Source organism: Cryptotermes secundus, unplaced genomic scaffold (assembly GCF_002891405.2).
Source record: "Cryptotermes secundus unplaced genomic scaffold, Csec_1.0 scaffold30, whole genome shotgun sequence".
Classification (NCBI taxonomy): Eukaryota; Metazoa; Arthropoda; class Insecta; order Blattodea; family Kalotermitidae; genus Cryptotermes; species Cryptotermes secundus.
In genome coordinates, this window is record NW_019739593.1 from 542,805 (window position 1) to 568,906 (window position 26,102).

The 26,102-nt window shown below is 38.8% G+C and overlaps 2 protein-coding genes across 5 annotated transcripts in view; one reads left to right on the forward strand and one right to left on the reverse strand.

The window, feature by feature from the left end:
• LOC111871951 (pericentrin) overlaps positions 1-26,102 on the forward strand; it is a 140,763-nt gene that overhangs the window by 82,358 nt on the left and 32,303 nt on the right. For 3 of the 4 annotated variants that reach the window (XM_023865380.2, XM_023865378.2, XM_023865381.2), the window contains exons 2-5: positions 15,715-17,738; positions 20,301-20,529; positions 23,933-24,057; positions 25,121-25,261. In XM_023865380.2, the coding sequence (XP_023721148.1) occupies positions 15,858-17,738; positions 20,301-20,529; positions 23,933-24,057; positions 25,121-25,261 (2,376 nt within the window). In that variant the 5' untranslated portion in view covers positions 15,715-15,857. Of the gene's footprint in view, positions 1-10,372; positions 10,484-15,714; positions 17,739-20,300; positions 20,530-23,932; positions 24,058-25,120; positions 25,262-26,102 lie in introns of those variants that run through there. The other variant, XM_023865379.2, reaches the window with a different exon arrangement.
• On the reverse strand, positions 916-2,511 carry LOC111871953 (ubiquitin carboxyl-terminal hydrolase 36). Its single transcript, XM_023865383.2, has 2 exons — positions 2,103-2,511; positions 916-1,450 (listed from the first exon to the last, which is right to left on the reverse strand). Exons 1-2 carry the CDS (start codon positions 2,509-2,511, stop codon positions 939-941), a joined length of 921 nt encoding a protein of 306 aa, XP_023721151.1. The 3' UTR covers positions 916-938.

A 26,102-nucleotide genomic window follows, 5' to 3' on the forward strand; every position in this document is an offset into this window, starting at 1 on the left:
GTGAAGGAGAAGAAGATGAAGAAGAAGAAGAATTAGTGGAACTGTTTTTAAACAACAAACTCTGTCTGCTATCCTTTGTAGATAATCTGCTTAAACATTTACCATGTTTAAAAGTTTTACAATGCTGCTGCACAGTAAACCGCTTTTCTGCTGTTGCACGCCACACAACTTACAATAAAATATCTTGCCATCGGTACTAAACACTTTTTCACCAAACTCCTGTACAAAACTACGCAACTTTGCGTCCTTGAACTACATGTACTCCCTTTAGGCATTGTAAAGTCAAACTGAAGTCTTATAACGCCCTCCACATATATAAATAGAATACTTCTAAGCCCTCCAAGAAAGAATGGGATGTATATACCTTATAGTAAGACGGAGTACAATAGGAGAATACCCGTTACACTTGCCTCCCTCCTGCCTCGACTGGGAAAGGCCGGCTTTCCAGGTCATAAATGCTGCATTTCACAAATTTTCGCCGTTGTAACTGCAAGTACAGTTCAGTCAAAAATATGGTTTTTAATAGGAACTTCATGTACTTGAACTCTATTCCACATGCATTTCACAAATTTTCGCCTTTGTAACTGCAAGTACAGTCCAGTCAAAAATATGGTTTTTAATACGAACTTCATGTACTTGAACTATATTCCACATTGAAGCAACAGTCAAGCCTGAAATTTATTTTGTAATACTAAACATTATGGAGCCGAAATTTTACATTATATCAAAGAATTGTTTCTAAAATGACAAAAATATGACCTTATTTCAAAATTATGCCAAAATATGCTGTAAAACCAATAAAACTCTAAAATATGCATTTATATGCACAATAAAAACGACATAATTTCAATAAGAATGACTGGAAATATGCATAATTACATTTAAAAATAGGAATAAACCCTAGGAAAAAAATATGACATGTCATAGAAATCCGGGCCCTAGAAATGACCCATAGAAGTCCGTGCCACTGCAGTGTAGTGGCCACAGTGGCTTGATGGGCCATCATGTATGACCATGGGAACAAGATGATATGTAAGTGGTGCTGGGCCATGGTGAGCTGACTGAGGACAAAGAAACCTTGTAAGGTCCAGTCTCAGGGAGATCGAAATGTGTTTGTCAATCTTTTCTCCCATGATGTTAAACCTCTTGATTTGTATGCACAGAACTGGAGGTGGTTTCTCCAAAGAAAATTTCTTTATAGCTGAAACTTTCCTGTGACACTGTTCACACCAATAGGCATCATCCCCATCTAGGCATTCTTCGCAGAAGTAGGCTGCCAAAGCACCATCCAATGTGGACGTATGTTGAATATCCAAAATAAAGTCTTGACAGTGCTGAAAAGTTGTGGACACACTACCACACTGTAAACACGTCACTTCTGTTCTGATATAACCTCCAAATATTTGATTCAAAGGCGTAGTTTCCATGCTGTAACTGTCCAACATGGAGTCTTTGTAGCATGTCAGGTAGGATTCTTTCATACTGTGACATGTTGCGCAACCGAGGACCCTACCTCCCCAGCGGCACGTGGCGGTAACGTAGCGCTCGCGTAATAGGGGAGTCATCACCCGCCACTCTCCCCGCGGTGACGTCACGAGCGGAGCCGAAGTGAGCCGAGCGGAGCCAAAGTTAGCCGAGTCCCCGCAACATTGTAGCTATGCAACGCGAGTCAACAGCGGTGACGTCACCAAGGGGTAACAGCGTTGCTAGGCTATACGCCACGTCACAGTAGTGACGTGGCGGGCGACCCTAGCAACAGCGAACGGAATAAAAGCCGGCTGAGCAGCAAGCGAGAGTCAGTGTGCTATTGACGAGTTCTCAGTTCGCAAGTTACGAGCTACAGACGCGTGTGCGAGAATCAGTGATAGCTCGTGATAACCAGCTATATTTGGAGTGTGTAATTCAGGGAGACTTGTATAGCTCCCGCGTTATTAATACGTGAAGACTCTTGAAGATAGTCTTAAGAGATTTTGTTGTAGGGTTTGTAAAGTGTGGAAACCCGTAACATTGTGATAATTAATTGTAGCCGATATTTGTAGATTGTTCAGTAAACCAATTAACTATCTCTACGGCGTATTCAGTAACGAAACACGTTACAATACTTTTCAGAAGGTAACACATGAACTCATGGGCGTCCTCTTGCTGACCAGGTACAAGGTCCTTGCTGATAAACTGCAATCTGCTGTATATGAGGAGCGGTTTTATGATAGTGCCACTTTTCTTCCTTGACGCTTTGAATGTCTTGTTCATTGCACAGATGATGTACACGTCCTTCACTGACCCATTAACAACTGTACAATTGCTGAGATGGCTATTATCACTGCAGAGCCAGTTGACAAAGGCCGGGACATGGAATAAAGCCTGTAATGTTGAATTGAGGTAGCAGGAATTATCAACATTAATCATTCCACCACCTACACAATCGTTCTTTCTCCAACCCAGCTGTATACCATGTGCTGGAAAGAATGTTATCTTTGGTGTTGGCAGCATGGATTCAGGTTCTGGCGCCATTACTACGAATGTTNTTCTCTAAACGGTGATTTATTGGTAACCATAAACAGAGCCAAGGAGAACACAGAAAACACCGATCTCAGCTATTTCCGAGGTAATAGCTACACGGACAACACAAAAAACACCGGTCTCAGTTTTATCGTAGGAACGTTTGTTTGCGAAGTAGCCGTTACTCAGTTCCGATTTTTCCAGGACAGTTCCGAATTTTCACTTGACCCGGATTTTGTTAAAGGTAATTCAGACGCCAATTTTTCCTAGATTCGGCCAAGATGCCACGGTTTATCCCGGTTTAAAGAATTTTTTAACGTCGGGAAGATGGCGAAGTATATATTACCAGTAAATGTAACGCTCCGTATTTGTGTTATAATGCAACTGAATCCAGTGAAAATTTGACTGGACCCTCATGGAAAGCAAGATCTTACTGCTAAAAGTATTAGCAGAACTTAGTGTTGTTAAAGGAACAGTATTCCCCTTGTCATAATGACTTTCAGCTACCTTCATACTACCTTTTTTCATTACATAGCTGTTTCATTTTAAAGCGTTTACCACATTAAATTCTGAATTGATACTTTAACTTCTTTCCCACCTCCCTTTTCCCCTTCTTCCGCATTTCATATTCATAACAAGACCACAGTAAATTATTATGACACATTTTGTGAATGCAATAGTGATCCAACACAATTTACAATTTAGTAACACTAATAGTTTTCTGAAAAGGAATATAGGAAATATAATAAATTTCAGATGAGCAAACCAGGAATGTTAGGAAATCATTAAGAGGAAAATTGTCTTAATTGGGTAACCCAGTAAGTGACATACAAAACAAACTGAACCTTTTCCATTTGAGATTACAAATATGTCACCACTGTTTTTGTATACTCTTCAGTCAGTCTTGCTTTAAGATTTTGGTTCTCATACTGTGAAAAGTGTCCCACAGAATGTCAAAGTTCAAGAGAAAGTGAATAATAGAATGCAACACTTGAGAAATGTAACTGCAATAGAGAAAATCTATTCTTAAAGGGTTTTGAGGTTCTCACTGTAGTGACTGGGTTTAATGCCACAAGTTCATGGATTGTTTTGTCAGACCTACAACCCAGAACCCATACACTCCAATTCCTAAGGGGATTTAGCACATTTATTAGGCCAGCAATCCAGCTGAATTACTGTAACACAAATGTGAATGAACTTTCAAAAAGTCCAAAGAAATATACTCAGTATCCTAATTTGCTAAAATCCTGTTTTGTTGCTGAAAATTACAAACAGTGGTTTCAAAATATTAAGTTTTTTTAACAAAGGAAAACTGCAGTTCTTGACAACATTTCCTGTTTTGAAAAACTTATAAATTAAGTTTTCATTGTCAGTTCTTAGGGTTATAAAATTAAAAGAATTATGAATGTGCCATCTGTGATACTAGGGTACAGCAAGGGGGCTCACCTCCATGAAGACCTGGAGCCTTATGCAGCCCCCCCACCCTTAGGCAGGCAAAATTTAAATGTGTAAATATTATTAATTTTAGGATCATGGTCTTCTTGGATGTGACATCAGATATTTTAATACATACCAAACTACAGTATGTCACACCCCAAAGAACCACGATTATAATGTTCACCATGATGAAAACCTCAAATCTCATTTAATATACTACCAACTTTGTTAACACAGAACCATAATTTATTCATAAAGATCAAATACAAAGACAAAATTAAAAGAAGAATAAAAGTACCATAAGCTGTCCAAAACATTTCACTGACTAAGCTCTTTAAGGTATTACTAATGAAGCTTATTTAAAAATGACATGATTTCAGGGAGTTTGAGAACCACTAACTTAAGCACTTTACTATGAAAATTTAACAGAGGAAAGGGAAGAATACTTCTCCCTTTGCAGATGGCTATAAGCAATGCTTTTATGTCATTTATAAACCAATTCCAAAGCTTGAGAGAGATCAGAATATGAACAGGCAGCTATTGCCAGTTTTGAAATCAGCATGCCCAGTCTTGAGACCTGACATGAAGGTTTTTGGTAACTATTTTGGCTGAAGTCCACTTCATCAGTATATAGATTAGGGATAGAACCAGGCATCTTGTTTCACAAAATTTCCTTGAAAGGAAACCCATCATAAATTTAAAGAATTCACTACGTGGAAAAGTCTAGCAGAAAGTCGTCTTTATCAGAAACTGTCTTTGGTACTGAGAACAGACAGAGAGAACAAAAGTAAAATTACTCTAAATAAATGGGATTTATTTAATATTGAAATAGAAAAAAAAAAGAAGTTGATAAAAACTAGTGGGCTTCAACATTTATTGCTGTCTGTTTATATAATTTGATCCAAACTCTACTTCTGAGAACAGAAAAATCCAAGTCCAAATATCAGCAAAATGAAAAAGTAGAAAAGAAGGGAAACTCAATACGGTACTGCTTAGTAACAGTGTAGCATGGCTTTGTGACTTATGATGTTCTGAAAGTTGGTACAGTACACTCACATGCATTACACTAAAACATGACTTAACTTCTCTCTTCACTGTCAGCTTCAGAATTATCAGCAGTACTAAAAAACCTTACAAAATCTAAACCATGATTTTAACCAAGCATCATTCCAATATAAGAATTATTTCTACTTTATTTCATTTTTAAGTGAAACTGTTACGAAATGTATTTATCGCAGTTTACATATTACCTGACAGATATACATCAAGTAGGTTGAGCACCTGTCATGTCACTTTGAGAGTGAGTCAAATATAAGCTCAACAATTCTTCTCTCCCTCAAAAGCCTAGTTTGGGAAAACAAATCCTGTCATAAATTCATTTCAGTGTATTCAAAAATAAAATACAAAAAGAGAGCCTGGCATGAATATTGAAACCAGATCTGAGACAACAGTGTTTGCCTTATCTCCTACTTAATGATTATTTTGATACAATACTGTTCAATGTCATGACTAACCAGTATGAAGATAAGAATAGTATGGTTTTAGGGTTGTAATGTTGTGTGATTTGGAGACAAGCCAACATTCTGAAGAAGCATATTGCCGCCATCTTATGGGTCAAAGAGTAACTCAAGCAAGAAATCACCTGCCTGACACTTGCCACCTGTTTCTTGTTGGTTTCTTGCTTGGTGTACTCTTTAACCCAGAAGATGGAGGTGATACATCCCTTCAAAATGCTGGTAATTCTCCAAACTACACACCATTACAACCCTATGTACTATATTCTTCACAGTCACTGCTGTGAGCACTTGACATGCAATACGGTAGGAAGATAATTTATAAATTAAATTACACTTCACATTTTTACAATGGCATGGAAACATAAATTACATGCAGTGATTTTCAATGAAATAAAATACAAAGTCCACAAGGAAATTACCAGTTATTAGCTCGATGTCTCATGACGAGGGAATCAAATGATGGAAATTTGGGGTGACAGAATGATAAAACTAGCATGGTTACAGACAGACAATGTTAAAGTACAACATACTATAAAAGTGGGAATATTGGCTATAGAGTGCTGATTTTCAGTATTCAAAGGGGTGACATGACATGAACTTATCAGTACAAATTTCAATACCAACATTATATAAGAATTTGAAAGAAGTACATAAACCAAAGTTACCAGTATGCCATTTACAATTGTGGGCATTTAAAACCAATATAAATGTGCTAGAGTGTTAATCATCTACCAAATATTTCATTCATTCATTCATTCATTCATTCATTCATTCATCAGTAATCTGTCAGACGACAGGTCCACAGTCTCTTCCAAAACAGTTCCTCCACTTAATGCGATCTATCGATGAAAAGTGATAATGTGGTGGTTTTTCCATTTGCTTTCCACATCGCAGTACAACAGCCGTTCAAACCACTCTGGTCACGCCTGTTGCTATACGAACTTGAACCATCTCGAGCATCATTTGCTCTGTGCTTCAAGTCGCTGCTGATGACGCTGCTTCCGGCATCAGTTTTTGGTTTTTGGTGTCTCTCTTCGTCTGATGCCTACCCTTTGACCTGTCCAGCAAGGGAGGCCCTGCCAGTAGCTACGCTACCGCTGGTATAGCTCTCAGGGTCCTTGGCATACTCAAACTCCCTCACCACGATAAGGTGGATACATTATATGATTATACGAGTATGATTTTAAACTGCTATCCCCAGTCTGAGTCGCAATGACTGACAGCAATAATTCCATACAAGGTAATTAAATTTAAACCCAAACTGTAAATATTTAAAACTAAAATAAGGTGCACTAACGGGTTATTATTATCCACGGCAGCCGAGCGGTCTAAGGCATGCACTGTCTTCCCTCGCTCGGAAGCCGGGATCGTGGGTTCGAATCCCACTCAGGGCATGGATGTTTGTGTGCGTTTTTCTGTGTTTGTCTACAGGTAGAGGCCTTGCGACGAGCTGATCACTCGCCCAAGGAGTCCTACCGTACGTGTAAGATCTAGTAAACCGAAGTGAAACGGAGAGTTTCATGGAGGTAGGCCTAGGCCCAAATTGGGGCTGTAGCGCCACAGGAAAAAAAATAATTGGATGTTATATACTACTGTATATAACGTCCTAAGTGTTATAGCCATGATGTGAATCCAATGTAAGAATTATGAGTGAGAAGCTGTATGAGTAGTTCAGCACAAACAGCCAATGACTCTATGACTTAGAACGTGATAATCTAAATTTTCATGAAATTGTTCAGTTTGTTTTCTATGTTACCTCTGACGCTTCTTTTGCTAGGAAAATGAACATATCAGAATACGCTCCTCAGAAATCCACTGTCCACTAGATACAGCACATAATCTAAATAATTATTAAAATGTACAAAAAGATACCATACCCATATCAAGCACAATATTTAAAGCTTAAAGGTACATAATTATAAGGCCAGGAATGAAACATCAAGCATCCCTAGTAGTACAGGGACCAGATGCAAATAGTTAAAACTATTACTGAAAGTAACTGTCAAGGGAGCAAAATAGTGTAAAGAGTTCAGAACAAACACACTATCAACAATCCCACTTACGAGTAAAATGAAAAGATAATTAGTAAATATGAAGTAAACCATAATATAAATACAATTAAGACCTTACAGTACGAAGCCATGCCACCGAGTTTAGTTTCGCAGGAATGGAACATCTTCATGAGAAAAATTTGTACAGACATCCAGAAGTTTCGGATATATAATTCCTAGCCTGGATCAGTTATTTGTACATACTGGGTCGCTTGGGGGCCGGGATAGTACAGTCGGTATAGCGACTGGGTACGTGCTGGACAGCCTAGGTGCAGGAGTTCGAGTCCCTTTGGGGGCAAGATTTTATTACCTCTTCACCTTGTCCGAACCAGGTCTGGGGCCCACCCAGTCTCTTAAAGCGGCCGAGGCAAGAAGCTGACCACTCACCTCCAACTAGTGTCGAGGTCAAGAATACGGGGATCTCTACAGCTATTTCCTCATGCGTCTTCATGGCGTAATGCTTAATTAGTTAAACACAGGGACAACTTTAACTTTTTAATGGTTCTCGATCTAATAGAATTAGTCAGTAGAATAGGACACACAGGAAAAAGAAACCTGGCGAAGGAAGAGATACCGGAATGAATGGTAGGAAAAACTAAAGAACTTTGATGTTGGGTACTACAGCAATGTCTTGCCCAGGAGGCCGTGATGCGTTGTAGGATTCTGTAAAATTATTATGCGGGATACATGGTTTAACCTTCCATTTTCCTTCTTTTCGTTTACTGCGTGCCTCTCAGGAAGGATAATCAGAATGAACGCCGTTATCTCTGTCTAGTTTTTCTTGAGATGTTAGTCGCCATGTTTTTACCCAATTTGGAACTTTCTCAAGAATACAGTTCCACATAAAAACGGTGGGGTTACTGTCACATAAACATGTTTTTTATTTATCAGTTTGCAAAATGTTTTGGCCCAGGTAGGCCATAATCAGGTGTTTCTTGCGGAGATACACAAATGGTGATGGGCTACATACAAAACTACAGTGCTAGTATAAAACATATAGTCCATCACAATTTGTGAATTTCCTCAAGAAACACCTGATGATGGTCTGTCTGTGCCAAAACATATTGTGGATTGATAAACAAAAAATTGTTTGTGTGACGGCAACCCCTCCTTTTTTGTCTGTTAGCACCACAAACAGGATGCAACACTACAAGATATACATTCTTGGTCGTGGGGAAGGAGACCTTTGTTGTATGGCGTCTCAACTCCACCAAATTAAAAAAAATGTCAGTAGGTGACACGATCGGCCAATTACCGCACTGTTGTGCGAATTAAGATATTATTACGTAACAGTTCAGTTTCACTTTCAATTAAACAAATCAGAAAAGTACCTCTGTGTTACGTCATCGCCTTGAGCGTACTACAGCCTGTGTGACCTTAGAGACTGCGGACAGGTCGTTCACTATCTGCGGAGGAAGGGCTACCTCCCAAATCCTCAATGCATCAAAATAAGTTCTCAGAGCCACCTTTTAAATTTACAGTAATTTCTGTGTTTCGGTAGTTCGTTATCTTCTTTATACTTTTGGTACGCTTGTTATTAACTCTGCACAGTTCTTCACCCCTTTCTTTAAGTAAGTCATTGCGAGAATGATTTTAAGTTGCATTCTAAATGGAAAACATGTGGCCAAATTTTATTAGCATAGCTTTATGTGGGTAAATGCGATATGGTGCCACAGACACAAAAATGGTAGGTTTATTCGCATACCTTGAGTCGTTGTTTCTTCACTAGCTGATTTCGTCTTTTAACTCAGCTGCCTATTATTATTTTTAGCGGTGTGAAACTGAGTCCAGTTGGTACTGCGGCCACTATTGGCCTATTCTACCAGCCCCAGATGATAGATGATGGTGATTGCGAAGCAGTTAGTGGAATGAAGTTTGGCAAGGGAAACCGAAGTACCCGGGAGAAAACGTGCCCCACTGCCACTTTGTCCACCACAAATCCAACATGACCTGACCCGGGCTCGAACCCGGCCCGCAGCAGTGGGAAGCCAGCATCTAACCGCCAGAGATATGGCGCGGCCTCAACTGCCTATTGCTTTTATACATGTAAAGAAACACCGAGATTTATTCACTTTGGGTAATGTTTTATTCCACTGTAGCTGCAGAATACTGAGAATATAGGTGGGGTGGGGGAGGAGAAAATTAAAATATGGCTCATGCAAAAGGTAAAGCTATACCTGTAACAGGCCGTGGAGGCCCATAGGGTTGTGAGACGTCGAAGTTCCCACATTTTCTAGACAGTCGGCTCACAGATGGCGGTAAGGTTGTCATCCTTACGCACCGGCCGCCCTTTACCCCAAAGAATATTCCTGGTACTCATTTCTGTTAGAGGCAGAGTCGACCCCAGGTCCATAGTGCGCCTGGAAGAATTAGGTAAATTGGAAAAAAAAAATACCGTGACTTCACCCGGAATCGAAAGCTCGACCTTCCAGCATGTATCATACTGCCTCAATCAATCACGCTACCGCGTGACCTTTGACTTATGCAAACCGGTATTAATACTATAAGACTTCCGCTAGAAACGCTGGAGTGTTTACAAAGTGTTCAGACAAGTATTTCTTGTACAGCTGTGTGTTCATATCGCGTACCTTCAAGAGATCTATTTGTAATGACGACTATGTAAACAACACTGAATCTGTAATCGATTCTACTGGTCGCCGGCCTCTGACCCTGCCCTCTCTTCCGCTACAATGAATCCTCTTTGACATGAGCGATAGTACCGGACGTCACGTTGTCTTAGGCAACCCCCCCCCCACCTTTCCGTGGACCGCATGGATGGCTGCAAGGTACATCGGATGGTACAGCGTACCCGTATTGTCTGATACCGGCACGCACTCCTGCACTGTGCATTGTGACGGGGACTGCTTATGACAGTTCCTAATTGAAGCCTACCAAATAAGGTCGTCTCGATTCTCGGTAGAGGCGTGGGGAAGTTTCTTCCCACTGCCAAGACTCCAGGTTCTCTGAGACTCATTTCCAGTAAGTACCGCCAAATCCTTAGCTGGCTGTAGAACGTCCGGAACGTGAAGCTAATCGCTCAACTCCTAATCGAGAATGCAGGGCTATGGATTAATTATTGGATCTATGTTTAATGATTCTGAAGTAAAAATAACCGTTAGTAGTGAAATAGGAAGCTTCTGGAAATTGGCGATCGTGACGTATGCCTATTTGAAATAACCGTGTCGGCATTAACTTGGAGGGCCTGAGGAAAATTATGCAAATTATTGCCTCAGCGGATTTTAATTTTCTTCTGTTAATTCATAATGAAACTTCTAGGCAGCTGCTTAGTTCAAATGCTGCCTTACTCCCACGTCCCATATAGGCCCTCATGACATTGTGCTTAGGTACAGAGGTAACCTGTGTTCAGAATCTATAAATCTTGTTAGTCAGACCGAAGGATACGCGTCTGTTCATGTTTTTGAACTGATGGACTAGTTTTGGGAAAGAAGTCCATCGGAAACAGTCGTTTGGTGAACGAAGCGTTTTATGAGGTCCGAGGTTTACACAGAAATGAAGTTTCATGTAGTGGTTTTCTGGTCCAAGACACCATGTAGTGTGGTAGGTGGGGGAACGTACTGCCTCCAGCTACAAGGCAGTGAAAGTTGCATCCTATTTGGTACAATGATAGTTTTGTACCTGTGATTAATTAATTAATTAATTAATTAAGCACCACATCATGAAGACGTGTGGGGTGTGGATGAATAGCCCCACCATTCTTGAACTTGGCACTAGATGAAGGCGAGTGGTTAGCTTCACGCTCCGTCAACTTAACCCCCAGGGAAGGAGCCTCTCGTAACTATTGCCTAGAAGACTGGACAGGCCCCAGGGCCGCTCTGGGAACCTATCGCCGACCGTCCAGCCCATAGCCCGACGCTATACTGACCATACTGACTGAGCTATCCCTGATCACCTTTGGTACTGTACTCGTATAGCTTAAAAACTGATCTGTTTGTCCACAAGTAGAAGGGGAGTGGAGGTAGTGCTGTGCACATTCTTAACTTCGCTCCAAGTGAGTGTTACCACGGTCCAGCCGCTTTATCCGGGGGCCAGTGGGTTAGCACAGTGGGTCTCCGTGCTGGCGAAAAGAAAGAGGCATGCATGCTCCCATTCAGCCCATATTCAGTCGCTCTACAGTTACCAAAGGCTGTAAATCAGGACACGATAACTTTGTCCCAATGCTTAACTAATTAAGCGCTACAACATGAAGACGTATGGGGGAGTAGCTGTAGGTCCACGTATTCATGACCTCGGCACTAGTTAGAATTGAATGGTCAGCTGTACGTCCCGGTGAAAGAGCCTCCAATGTCCATTGGACAGGAGGCTGTGTAGGCCTCAGAACTGGTCTGCACATCGTCAAAAGGAGAAAAATTTTGCTCTTACTCGGACTCGAACTCCGACAATCCCGGATCTTCCACTTCATTGTCATAATGGCAAGAACTTCAATCCTATCGGCTAAGTTTATAAAGCTGTTCCAGCTGTTGGACACACATTCGAAACAACCAAATATCGAACACCACCATCCCCCTAAAATAATTATATGTTAAAGGTAGAAATGCGGGGCACGCGGTAGAGTAGTTCGTTGAGGCATTATGCTGAAAGCCGGAAGGTCGCGGGTTCAAGTCCCGATGAGGTCATTGGATTTTTTTAAATTGACCTAATCCTTCCAGCCGCACTATGGCCCTGGGGTCGACAGAAATGAGTACCAGGAATATTCTTGGGTAAAGGGCGCCTGGCGTGTAGGGCTGACAAATTTGCCGCCATCTATGAGCCGATTGTCTAGAAAATGTGGGAGCCTCAACATCACACAACCCAATGGGCCTCCACGGCCTGTTACAGGGATAGCTTTACTTTTTTACTCTTAAAGGTGGAAATGCTCTCTTCCTCCCCTCCACAACTTCATTAGTGCTACTTACTGCGTACGATCGTATATGCCTGTATGTGCTGCAGGGGCTACTCGTTATTTCAGTTATCCGTGTGCCTTACAAATGTCATTAACCGTCAATGCCGTCCAAGACGACAGAATTGGTACGCAGGAATGGAAGGTATATGGAGGAGGAAAATAAATAGCAAGGTGTCCATTTCGCAGCCTGTTCAGAATGTATGTGGTTGGAATTTCGGACGGGACGCATCGTATCACGAGAAAGTTCTCTTTAGTAAGAGCAGCTCCGTCAAATAATCCACAAACAAAGATGTAAATGAACTTAACGCATCATTTACGTATAGCACAGCAGATCTGTAATGTCGGATTGAAAGGGCCGAGTGTAATGTACGTGTTTGTGTTTATCTTACAATAGGCAGTTTGCATAGTAATGAAAACTATGTAACAAGCCTACTGTTCACATGATCCGTATCACTCATGGTGCTTAGCCCCTCTTGAGAAGCCGCCAGTTGTGCAGCCACTCGAAGGTTCATTATCGTGTTCACAAGAGCCCTCCACTGGTCCCTATCCTGAGCCAGAGCAATCCAATTCATACCATCTCAACCCATGTCTCTAAGATCCATTTTAATATTGTAACCCACCTAAGGTCTTGGTCTTCCTAGTGGTCTCTTTCCTTCTGTTTTCCCCACCAATATCCTATATGCATTCCTCTTTTCCCACATTCGTGCTTCATGCCATGCCTATCTCATCTTCATTGACTTGATCACCCTAATTATACTTGGAGAAAAGTACATATAAGTTATGAAGCTCCTAATTATGTAGTTTTCTCCAGCCTCCTACCGCTTCGTCTCTTTTCAGACCAAACAGTCTCCTCAACACTCTATTCTCAAACACTCTCAGTCTATGTTCCTCCCTTAATGTCAGAAACCAAGTTTCACACCCATACAGAACCACAGGCAACATTGTAGTTCTTATATTTTAATTTTTGTGGTTTTGGACAGCAGAAGAGAAGACAAAAGGTTCTGGACTGAATGGCAGCAAGCATTACCCGAGTTCAGTCTCTTAGTTTCCTCCTGAATCAGGTTCTGATTTGTTATAGTTGTTCCGAAATATCTGAGCTGTGCCACATTTTCGAAACATCTATTAGCTGTCTTTATGTCATGATTTGCCCTGCATTTTGGTGACATGTACTTAGTTTTCTCTGTGTTTACTTCCAGACTAAGCTCCTTACTAGCAACAATTAAAGTTTGTGTGTTTTTTTTCTTTATGGTATCTACATTATCACCCAGTAGAGTCACGTCATCAGCATAGATGATCAGCTGATATGTCCCTCTTAATTTAAGTCCCACCTGGTTTCCCATGGCATATTCTAAGGCAAAGTTGAAAAGCAGTGGCCATAAAGCATCTCTTTGTTTTAGACCATTCTCTTGATCCGTATGCCCATTTTAATACTGGGACGCCAAATTTTGAGCACAAAGGAAGAGTTCGGATGTACTGTGTCTAAACATCTTCGGAACGGCCGCGCCATAGCTCAGGCGGTTAGTCGCTGGCTTCCAACCGCGCCGGCGGCCCGGGTTCAATCTTACGTCAAGTCATGTGGGATTTGCGGTAGACAAAGTGGCGCTGAGGCAGGTTTAACATCTTTGAAGGCGTGTCATCGGTATATAGTAATGTGGATCGTTACGTCATCACTGAAGATTTATTAGATTCTATTTTTAACTTACGATGGAAACCGGAATTGTTATACCAGTGACACTGTTGAAAACACAATGATTATACCGCAAGATTGTCTGCTCCAGGGTACGACGTACTTTCATAGATGTTTTAGACAGTTTTCCACCGTATTCGAAATGCTAAGATATAAACAGTTCTCCAAGATTTACAGACGAACTTCTGATAGGCCTGTGACATTTAATATAGATAGCGCTGCGTTGTGCTCTGAAGAAATGTACTAGTAAACTCTAAAGTAGTATCGTATAATTGAGGTCCCAAATCTTATTGCAAGGGAAATGGTAAACTAGTCATGTAGCATTCTTCCTTTTCCATTCCCTGTGTTTTTCCGAATCAGAACCCATGACTGCAACAATGCAGTTAAACAGTTGACATTTACCTACACTTTGTATCTATGTAGACAACGAGTGAAATTCCATATTAATAACACATTCATCCTCAGTACTTTGAAATGGAGAGTAACACTAGTCATGTAAGTAAGTAAGTAAAGGTATTCCTGTAACAGGCCGTGGAGGCCTATAGGGTTGTGAGATGTTGAGGTTCCCATATTTTCTAGACAAGCGGCTCATAGATGGCGGTAAGGTTGTCAGCCTTACGAACCGGCCGCCCTTTACCCCAAAGAATATTCCTGGCACTCATTTCTGTTAGAGACGTCTTCCAATTGACCTCAAGTGAATAACGGAGGCTCCTTCGGTAGTAGGACCCTCATCCTGCCATAGGTGGGCTCAGTAGCCCAATGTCACCACAATATCTTATAGAATATGATAATTCTGATTGCTATTTAAGTAACAATAAAAAAAAATCTGTTAGAGGCTGAGTCGACCCCAGGGGCATAGTGTGGCTGGAAGGATTAGGTCAATTAAGAAAATCCACCGCATCGGGATTCGATCCCATGACCTTCCGGCTTGTAGCATAGTGCCTCAACCAACTACGCTACCGCGTGCCCCTACACTATTCATAAAATATCTTAAACTCACTCTCACATGATCTAGTCACAAAACTAACCACTTGCTCTCCTTTTCCATTCACTGTAGTTGTGTTGGACAGTGATGGGAATCACAGACCAACTATACACAGCCATATAGTGTACTGCCCAGATTTGTGAACTGCAGTTTTTGTTGTATTCGTGGAATAAGAAAGTACTAAATTGCAATTTCAGTTTAAGTTGTTTTTAAACAAGCATCTGTATTTCCATCTTCTAACCATCTTGTCCATCGAATTTCAAAACCACTTGACAGTAAATTCCATAAGTTTCCTTCTAAATTTTGTTCAGCTCATGGAAGCCCTCTGGCTGGCTGGAATGGTGACTATATAGTACGTAAATAAATACAAACAAACCAGCAAGCAAAGAAAGTGCTTCAATGTGCTATGTTGGCAGTGAAAGCTACAAGGGGCAGCATGGTGGATGTCTGCAGTGACATTCAGTCACCAAGGGGGAAAAAGAATTAAACAAGATATTATGCATGTCAGCAGCCACTTATTTGATTATATTACGGAATAGTGTTGGTTCTGCACAATATGCTGATGTATCCCTATGCCCTATTCAACTCATGTATTTTAATTCTGCAACAACAACAAAAAAATGTAAAATGTGTTTCAGGTGATGATGGATTAAATTCATGGCATCATGGGAATGAATGGAATGTGCCGAACGTACTGATTAAGAATTGCTGCTGAGGCCAACCACCAGGCGTGACAACAATCAGCTGTTGCAGGATTGTTTTGAGAAACGTCGGCCCAGAAATGAAGCACAGCGATGGAAAGGGAGGAGGAGAGAGTGAAGATAACGGAGGACTAGGCGATAACTTGCTAGGGAGACACGGGATGTGTTCTGAAGAACCAGAGGACTTAGATGAGACTATCACCGATGAGAATGTTTCTCAATATGTAATGAATCAATTGAAAGAGAAGCCTTTGAATGTGTCTTGTGTTGTGGGAGATTTGAAGGATGAGTTAAATGATTTGGACAATACAAAACAAAGCTTGAAAGATGAAGCAAACGAGAGTGAACTTTTTGAGGTGGAAAGTGTTAACACCATAGATTCCTCACATAAACGTAACAGTGTAGATCTTGTTATCTGCAAAGCAGATGTAGTTATTAGCTGCAAAGAAATGGATATGTATCATTTGAATATTGATGATACTGAGACACCACATGATGATGGAAATAAAGCTGAAGGAAATGCCATGGATATGTTGAACATGACAGTTATTGAAAACGTGGATTTTAGGGTCATTGGGAGAAGTGGTAAGGTGACTGGTGATGGCAGTGACAGTGGAGTTGAAGTAAGTGGGTGTGTTTCACTTGGGGGAAGAGAAACTTCACCAGCATTGTTGAGGGCTTTCAGTACTAACAGTGGTGGATACACCAGTAGCTGTGGAGGTCTTGAAGATTCCCTCACAGCCAGCACAGCCACACCAGTTGCTTCCTGTGACTCAAGCCTCATCAGCTGCTATTCAACATATGAAGAGACAGAGGATATTGTTACTAGCACAACTATATTGGTGCCTGCTGATGGTGAAGGGACAAGTGAAGGTGGTAGTGAAAGCTCCTCAGTAGCAAGCAAAGATATTAGAAGTGGCAAGAATGGTTCTAGCAAGAGAGTAATGCCTGGTTCTAGCAGGGTCAATGTTAAGAAACGAACCCCAACAACAGAAGCAGCAAAAAGTACTAGTAGTTCTCTGATTGGTAAAACGAGAAGATCACCTCTGACAACTACACCTGTGAATTCTTTGCGACCAAAATCCACATCATCACCCCACCAGACTCCTGTGATAAGTAAAACTCCTTCATCTAATGTGGGGACAACTACTGCAGTCAAAGCGTCTGCCACCAATAGCAGTTCCCATAAACAGGAGAAAGTATCGGCTACAGTAACTGCTTCATGTGGTACAATAAAATCTAGTTCTTATAAATCCTCAACATCTGGAAACAGTTCAAAATCATCTTCTGTGTCAAAATCTGTGTGTGGCAATGTAATAGCTGTTATGAAAGGACAAACTAAGGACAGTTCCTTATCTAGTGGATCAGAAAGTAGGAAAAATATTGTTTCAGTGTCTGCTTCTGAAAGGGGAAGAGGAACTAGAAATTCTTCCAGCATGAGAAGCAAAGTTATTGGAGGTACTGATGATGGTCGCTGGCCATCTTCAGCCAATAAGTCCCATTCAAGTGCACCAAGGTCACGTGGTGGTAGTGTTGTTGATGGACAGCCACGAAAGTTAAATGTTTCAGGTTCATCTTCTGTGGTAAGTAGTTCATTAATGGAAAGTAAAGCCACTGCACTGGAAAAATATGCTACTCTCCCACGTCGACGAAGGTGCAAGTCTCCTGAGGTTCATACCACATTAGAAACAACTGTAAGAAGCCACTCTGTGAGCCGTGACCCAAGTCTGAACAGAGCAGCAAGTTTACGTAAGCAGCATCACCAGAGAGAAGGTAGCAACCTTAATAAGAGCCTTCCACCATATCCACGCAGAAGATATCATGGTAGAACAGTCATTTACCATGAAGCCAGCAGTCAGACAGCACTCACAGTCAGTGATGTGGAAAAAGCTCTGGCAGATGTTGCTGTAAAAGAACTGAAACCTCTTGAGGCCATTGAGACTCAGGATCAGGAAGTACAGGCAAGTATTCTGTATCTTAATAATATTCAATTCTATATCCACTTCTAGTTTAATTACATATTCACATCATACTTTTCTTGTTTTGAGTATTTATTTGATTTAAACCCTTGCTAAAGCTCTTGAAATATGCTTGAAATATCATTTAACTTGAGAGCATAATGATACTATGACTGTGTAAAGTAAATCAGAGTATAAATTAACAGCAAAATAAGTTCCACAGGAGCAAGAATAACTAAATAGGTATACATAACAGCCTCAATTACATATATAATACAAAATAATGTAAATAGGATCTATTGTATTATTGTGTAAATATTTTAATCTTCAAATGATTGTACAGCTCAAAAAGTACATAGCTAACACTGTGGTAGCAAAACCCACTAATATCTAAACCTGCCCACCACTGGCTATGCTTTTGAGCCAACTTTATATGCCTCCCATCCTCACAGCCTACAGATTGTTCTTAGTCTTTGAGGTGGCTGGTCTTATGATATTTTTCCACCAGAATTCTGTGTTCATTCCTTGCCTCTCTTATCATAGCTACATGTCCAGACCATTTTAGTATCCTAGATTTCACTGTCGTAAATACTGGGTAATCATAAAGGCCCTTGTTATGTCACATTTTGATTTGCTCGCTTATTTCATCCTCAAGTTACACTGACTTCATGAATACTTGGTTTTCAGATATTTGTAATCTGTGTCCTTCCTCCAAAGTGAGACTTATGTTTTGCACTCATATAAAACAAATGACAAATTTGTTATATTGTATATCCTGCTTCAGAAGATTTTAAATAGAAGGCATGATAAAAAGCTTTTCCAGAATTTATTCTCCTAATTGCTTCATGAAATTCATTTCAATTTGTTAGTGTTCCCCCAGACACTTCATTTGTGAAACTTTTTCAAGTGATATATTTCCTGTAATTTTAATACAACTGTGCTGATTTTGTCTTTGTGTCATATTTATGTATACAGGGAGTATTTTTACTTTGTGGACCTGTTCCACAGCTTTATGCTTCACGATGACAGGGGCGCTGCTTGCTGCGAGGCGCTGATTACTGAGCATGCCTGATGGCTAATAATATTCGGAAGGAAGTAGTTACAATTCACAGATCACATAAGGCGTTAAAAATGCATGTCCCTCTACATGTATATATCTTTTGCAATTAATTGTTTTGTTAAAAAACAGGTACAACAATCCTGCTTGCACTTACAGCACACCAGACACCAACTTTCACTGGATAGAGTGGGACTTCGTGGGTGCAATGTGTTCTGTGAACTCCAGTAAAAATTATTTTGTTCATTTATGTATCCCTGTAAGTGAAACCATGCTTTATTAGAAAAGAATGTCAATTGCAGATTGATCTCACCTTTGATGACAGACTATAGAAACCAACTGCAAAAATGAACCCTGCTAGCTGGATCACCTCGCTGCAACACTTGCGTGGATTCCTGTTTTCTTATAGGTTCTGAGCTTTAGCAGTTGTGTTTCTGTTCTTACACTAGGACTTTGACACTCCAGTCTTTTGAGCTAGACATTTCAGTGATTTTCTAAGTAAATATTCAACCCTGGCTTCTGTGTCATCCGACTTCTCCTCAGTAAACACTAGTAAACACTAGGTGCTTATGTTTTTGTTTCTTCACTATTAAGAGTCCCATTTTTCTAAGTTTATTCACCAAACTGTGAATTGTTTGTCTGCTGGGAACGTTTTCACCTTGAAATTTATGTTAAAATTTTTCTTGCAATTTATAGGAGATCCCTATTTCACATAGGTATCATACAAAATTACATTGCTCTAAAGTATACCGCACCATGATGCACCACACTGCTCAGTAACTGTAACTCAGAACAAATGGCTAATGGGGCTGATAACTGCTGTCCACTGCTGCAAAATCATAAACTCTCACGCATGAACTGCACTGTTCACTGTGAAACTTAATTCTATCAAACAGTCCACAAATTAATTACTTCCTTTCATTCCAATCGTTATCAGACATCAGGCATGCTGATTTATCAACGGAATTTGTGTACACCTTGCAGCAAGCAGCACACCAGTTGCCATGAAGCATAGAGCTGTGAACTGGTCAACAAAGTTGAAAAAAACTCCCTGTGCTTGGTTTTATCTATTTTTATTTTGGGACTAAGTTCTTTTCTAGCTTTCAGGAGATTTTTTTTTGTATATTTTATCACAATGAATTAACAGCTTCAAAATAACAGCTGCCTAATGCAGGCCATTGAATTGCAGCTCTTCCTCATTCTCTTACACCTTCTTGTCTACAACAAATTTAAAAAGTGGTGTAATGTTGAAGCATCTCATTTTAGCTCATTGTAAACTGTCATTTTATTACATATTTTATTACATAAATGCTTGCCACCTCGCCCATATACACTGTAATTAAACTAATAAGTTTATTGGGTATTTCATGTACTACGAGTATGATTGGTTAAATTTTCAACCTTCCTTAACCAAATAAGCGAAGTTGCGTGAGAAAGTATCCACCTTTTTCACCGTTATTGTTAGAATATATTTGGGTATCAATCAAGATAAGTGAATGGCTGTGCAGGTTAACCAAAGAATTGAGGAGGTGGAGTACTTAGAGTTCCAACTGAAGCTTCTGACTGAGGGCCACACCCAATTAAAAGCTGACTCAGCACGACAGACAGAAGAATTGACTAGTAAGAATCAGCTGCTAGAGGTAGAGAGGGCAGAAAAGTTGGCTTTAAGGGAGAAACTGGATTTGTACTCTCAGCGAGTTCTTGCCATGCTGAGAAATGCCAAGGGAGATCACTTAGGTTTGTATCAATCTTAGTAGTTGTGTGTTTGACCTTTTACCAGTAATGTTCTACTTTGTAACAATCTGGAAATGTATAATCAAAATTACAATAATAATATGCTGAAGAACTTCTAGAAGAATGATATTCTGTCATACATAACATAGGGAATAAGATATTAGTTTGTAAGTTTTGAGGTTTTCACGTCGATGACTATGAAGAAAGTCGTCTTCCGGGATCTGGCGCCGTGTATTCTTCGTTTTAACCGACGTTTCGGAGGAACATATCGCCTCCATCTTCAAGGTAGTTGAGTTGCGTGCCAAATAAAAAGACCAGTAGCTGCAGCTTTACAGATATAGCTTTTTTTGCCATTTATATAATCTGCGCTGTTTGGAAATAGAAACTCAATNTGTGTGTGTGTGTGTGTGTGTGATGCCTTTATATTTTTTGGGTCACACTGGACAGTGTAGTCAAATCATTCTATACTCGTAGTACTGACTAGTGTGATGGACCAGAATGAATAAAGTTAACCTTTCTGGAGAACATTTTATAAAATCTATCCTGATTTATACTATGCATTTCCACTCCAATACATATACATTGTTTGCTCACTCATTGGTTATAGCAGTAAAATCATATTATAAAAAGAAATTACTAGAGTAATATTGCTTTTTTGCTCTTTATTTGGCATAAAATTACAGATTTTATACTAAAGATATGCTTTTAGTGAAATATCATAGCGTTATTCTTTGGAATATTTGATAATTCACGGAGTGGCATTGTTTTCAAATGCTATTGCAGATATAATTACAAACAGAAATCCATAATTATACAGTGTATTCATAAAGTTATGATGCCAGGTTTAAGATTGGCAATTTTTGACAGTTCTAGATATGAATGAAACGTGAAATGAATGAGAAATTATGAGTGAACTTGTGTTATTAGTTCAGTTCAGTATGAGCTTTGTTCATTATTTTGCACATGCCCATACCATATGTCAATTCCTGCCACTTTCAGCTGAGAATATCTGCAATTACAGTTTCAGCTGTGTCTTATTCTTCACCTTAAACAGCCAATATTATTGATTTCCATTTTTAACGGCATTTATTTTACATAATCCAGCATGTAAAAATACCAAAAGATCCAGATTTTCAGGTGAATAAGGCTTCCATTATCCTCTTCCTATCTGCCATCCCAGAAAGTGTTCATTTAGTCCCACATGGACAATCTCTTGAAATGGTGAAACCTGTATGTCATGACAAATTGAAGGCAATAACACAGTTTCTCATCTTGATGTTGCCCACTTCACTACTCAGGCACTATCAGTGAAGATCGAAATTAATATTTCCCAGGGTTATGATTTGGATTAAAAGGTTTGAAACCTTGGCCATCTTGATCTAATGCTGCTGTATTATACCTATGGGCCTATGTAGAACAGGTAGTGTTGAGTGTGAAAATTATTGACATACTGTAACTCTAGTTGTTCTTACTCAGGCATGACAAAAATTCATGATCCAGTGAGCTGTATATAGAGTGATGAATGGGGCTCACTGACAGCACAGGTAAACTTTCACAGTTTATCTTTTGTTTTGTGTTTCATTCATGTTTTTAATATTGGTTCTTACATAATAAATGACTTTTGAAAATTATATCATAACTTTAAGGATATACTGTACTTACAACTGGGACATTCCTAAAATTCAGGCAGTAGTAAACGTAGTTTGCAAATAATTATAATTATAATTAATGTATCGGCAGGTCATCCAAAGACAAACTAGCAAATATAGCAAAGTTAAGTGATTGAACTTGATTTTAAATATTTAGTAGCAAAGAAATAAGGTGTAGCCCATTTGTGTATGCCTGGTTCAGTGGATGTATATATTTAAAAAGGGTGAAATCCCTTGGACATGGATACCTGTGAAATAATTAAACATACTTATTATACAGCCTAATATCAATATTTTTGTATGTAGGAGCTAATTTTACTTACTAATTTAGTGGATGCTGGAAACATTTTAAATGGAAACTGAATATTGTAGAGAGAAATGGGAAGCAACAGTAACATTTATAATGCATTCTCTTCGAATGGTAATTATTGCTGCATGTGCAGCTGCAATACTGCACATAATATTAAAATATGGTAAAATCATGAATTTAAAAAAGCAACTTAATGAAAATTTAAGCCACAAAAATCAGGTGTACTTGGAGCATATAATTACTGAAATAGTGAATTCTTGGAACTTTGTTCATTTCTGTGTTTATTTGTTGTATAACCTTGAAACAAGGGTATCTTATTGAAATTATTTTTAAATATCAGACATGAAGTAATAGCTCACAAAAGTAAATTCAAGGGAAACTGTTGTTTCAGTGGGGCAGGGGCATGAATTTCTTTATATAAAATGAGATGTGGAAGAAGGAAAGATGAAACCATGCCTGTGCCTTTACTCACTGCCATAAAAGCGTATCTGGAGCATAATGGTTAAGCCTCACACATGATAAGTCTCAGCTATGATGGATGTAAGCGGTCATCTAAATATTCTGGTTACTTTAACTTCAGTAAAGAGGTTCCAGTGCCCACTGCATATGCATATGAAGTTTGCTGGACCCCAGAGACATTTTGAGTGTGGTGATGAAGAGAATAATTTTGGTCATGGCATTAATCCAGTCTTTAGAAGTAAATAGAAAATGCAAAAAAAGAAAAAAATACATTGATTGTGAAGAATCTGAAACCAAAGAATCTTAGAAAATCTTCAGTTTGGATCAGGAAACTACAGTAGCAGGATAGTACATGAGATTTTGAGCTATGCATTATGTGATTAGTTACACATTTGTTTTGGGAAGCTTGAACCAAGGAATATGTGATGGCTGATGTATGTGAACTGTATTTCATGAGTGTACATTCTGCTGTACTAAAGTTGTGAATGTGAATATGGGCACAATAAAAGTACTAAGTATTAAGTAAGAAGTACTAAGTGAGAAAGAAACAAGGCTCACCGCCTGTTTGAAGGAGAATATTTTGCCAGTCCTGAAACTAGAATAGGCAGAGCTGAATGTTTATTTGAAGGACATAAATGCTGAACAGAAAACAGAGCAGCAGTATTTAACACCATCGTATAGACTGATATTCTGCGAAATGTCCATGCACTTGGTATAGAAGAATGTGGTACTGAAATTCTGATGCTGTCAAGACACTTGTCAAAGGACTTGTAATTTGAACTGAAATTTCTAACATAATTACTGGGTTTATGGTCTGCACTTTCAAGACTGCCCCTGCAAAGTGAACCATAAAGCCACATTGTTTTGTAGTCAGAAATTTGTATTACATTCTGAAACTAAAGGTTTAAATACTAATTGCAGTGGTATGTGTTTTCATTAATGGAAATTTTAGTGGCAGCAAAGATAACATTTGCTTATGTGGTTTCAGATGAACATGATGGTGTAGACCATCTGCAAGCTTTGGAGATATACCTTCAGTCATCCAGTAATGTGGCTGTAAAACAGCAACAAGAGATTAATGAGCTCCAGACACTTTGCCATACTCTGAAGAAGGTGAGTAAACTTCACATTGTCTATGAAATAAAGAAGACAGAAAATATCATCCATGACTTTATTTATAGTAATGAAGGATAGTTGAAATGTAGTAACTTATTTATAGGACCTGTATTTATTAGCAAATGAATCATCAATTAGGTAAAAATGATTCCATCATGAGGTCACCAAATAGGCTAGTGAAGCAAATAAAACTCTAAATTTGTGTTCAGGAGGTACCAAGATTAAATCTATGCTAGGTTACTGACTATCCCAACTAGATTTGCAATAGTATTCCTCAATTTTTTATGCCCTAAGGATCAATCAATCATAAGATCAGTAGATGTTAGTACCTACATGAATCAATGTTGGTCACGACATTACTAAAGAAAATATTAATTGAATGTTCCCATTCAACTTCATCAAGAAGAATGCAAGCATGTTTTCAATGTGCCGGTGTACTGAAGAACAGGGATCTGGATAATATCTCACTGAAGCCATTCATCTGCAGATATCTTCATATGTGAGGTTTAGTTTTCTTCAGGTTCCTATGTTAAAAATTTGTTTGCAGATCAGTTGATTTTTCTTTCTCTAAATACAATTCTGTCTGAAAGGCTATGTTGTACTCATTTGTGCAATATTAGTTTCTTGTTCTTGTTCTTTTATTTAGGTCTACTTCACTTTTAAATACCAACATAATATGCAGTTTATGAACATATGTTAATGCAAATTATAGTTCCAAATAAGTAAACTGTCCAACAAGTGTTCACTATAGAGGTTCTGCTACAACTGTGGTCATGGCAACAAATATACTTATATTATTGTTTAATGCAATGAATATGTCTTAAAATAATACTTGTTACAAATTTTAAATATACAATGCCTTATGATGATGAGATTAAAATTTTCAGCCTTGCTGCATTTGTTCCTGCACATGAAATTATCATTCTCAGATGAATGCTGAGATAGTGTTATTAAATGAAAGAGACTGACTGACATAGAGTTATATATTGTTCTCAGTAACCCCATCGTCACACAGTATACTTCCCTGTCTCAGCTATAATAGCATGTGTTGTTATTGCAGGACCTAGAGAAGAGCTTGGCAGCTCAGAAGACACTTCTGCAGCAACAGCAAGAGATAGAGGCTGAGTCTATTGAGTTACAGGAGTTCCTGCAGGCAGAAAAATCAACTCTAGCCGATGCACTTAGAGATTCTGAATTAGAGGTAAGCAACTGTTCTACAAATGTAGCTGTCATCAGTAGAAATGAATAACCTTCAACGAGTTCATCCTGTTGTCTTAATTTATATCTCTTTATTGTTTTTTTCTCTCTGAACACAACAACTATCAAAATCTCATCCACATTTACTGTATATAATCAGTCTATTGATCTTAATGGCAGGGCATTGTGCGTATAAAGCCATCATCAGGCAGTATACACCAACAACTGTTCTCCAACTATTGAATTGCGTTTTATATGAATTCATATATTACAATATAACAACTATTACTAATATAACTGCCATTACACATAGTTAATATATTCAATATTTTGTTAGAATTAATACCATTCTTGTATATATATTAAAACTAGAATAAAAGTTGTATATTAGATGGGTGCCTAGAGATATACATAAAGACATCTATAATAAAATAAAATAATATAAAAATAATATAAGTTTTTAAGTTATAAAATACACTCAGACGAATTAAATTGTTGCTCGTTATGTTGTGTTTAAATATCAAACTAAACCACAATCAAAACAGCACTCATTGATAACTACATATTGTAGTGTCATAGTTGGAATGATGGACACCAATATGAATAATATTTATATATGAGGTAATTATTTATGAGATATTTAAATACAACATAACGAGCAACATTTTAATTCATCATCTGAGTGTATTTTATAATTAAAAATTTATATTATTTTTATAAGAGCCACGGACAGGGCCAAAAATGAATATCTTGAGAAGATATGTAATGAGATTATAGAATTTCAAAGAACAGGACGTTATGATTTGATGTACATGAAGACAAAAGAACTAGGATGGAAAGAGAAT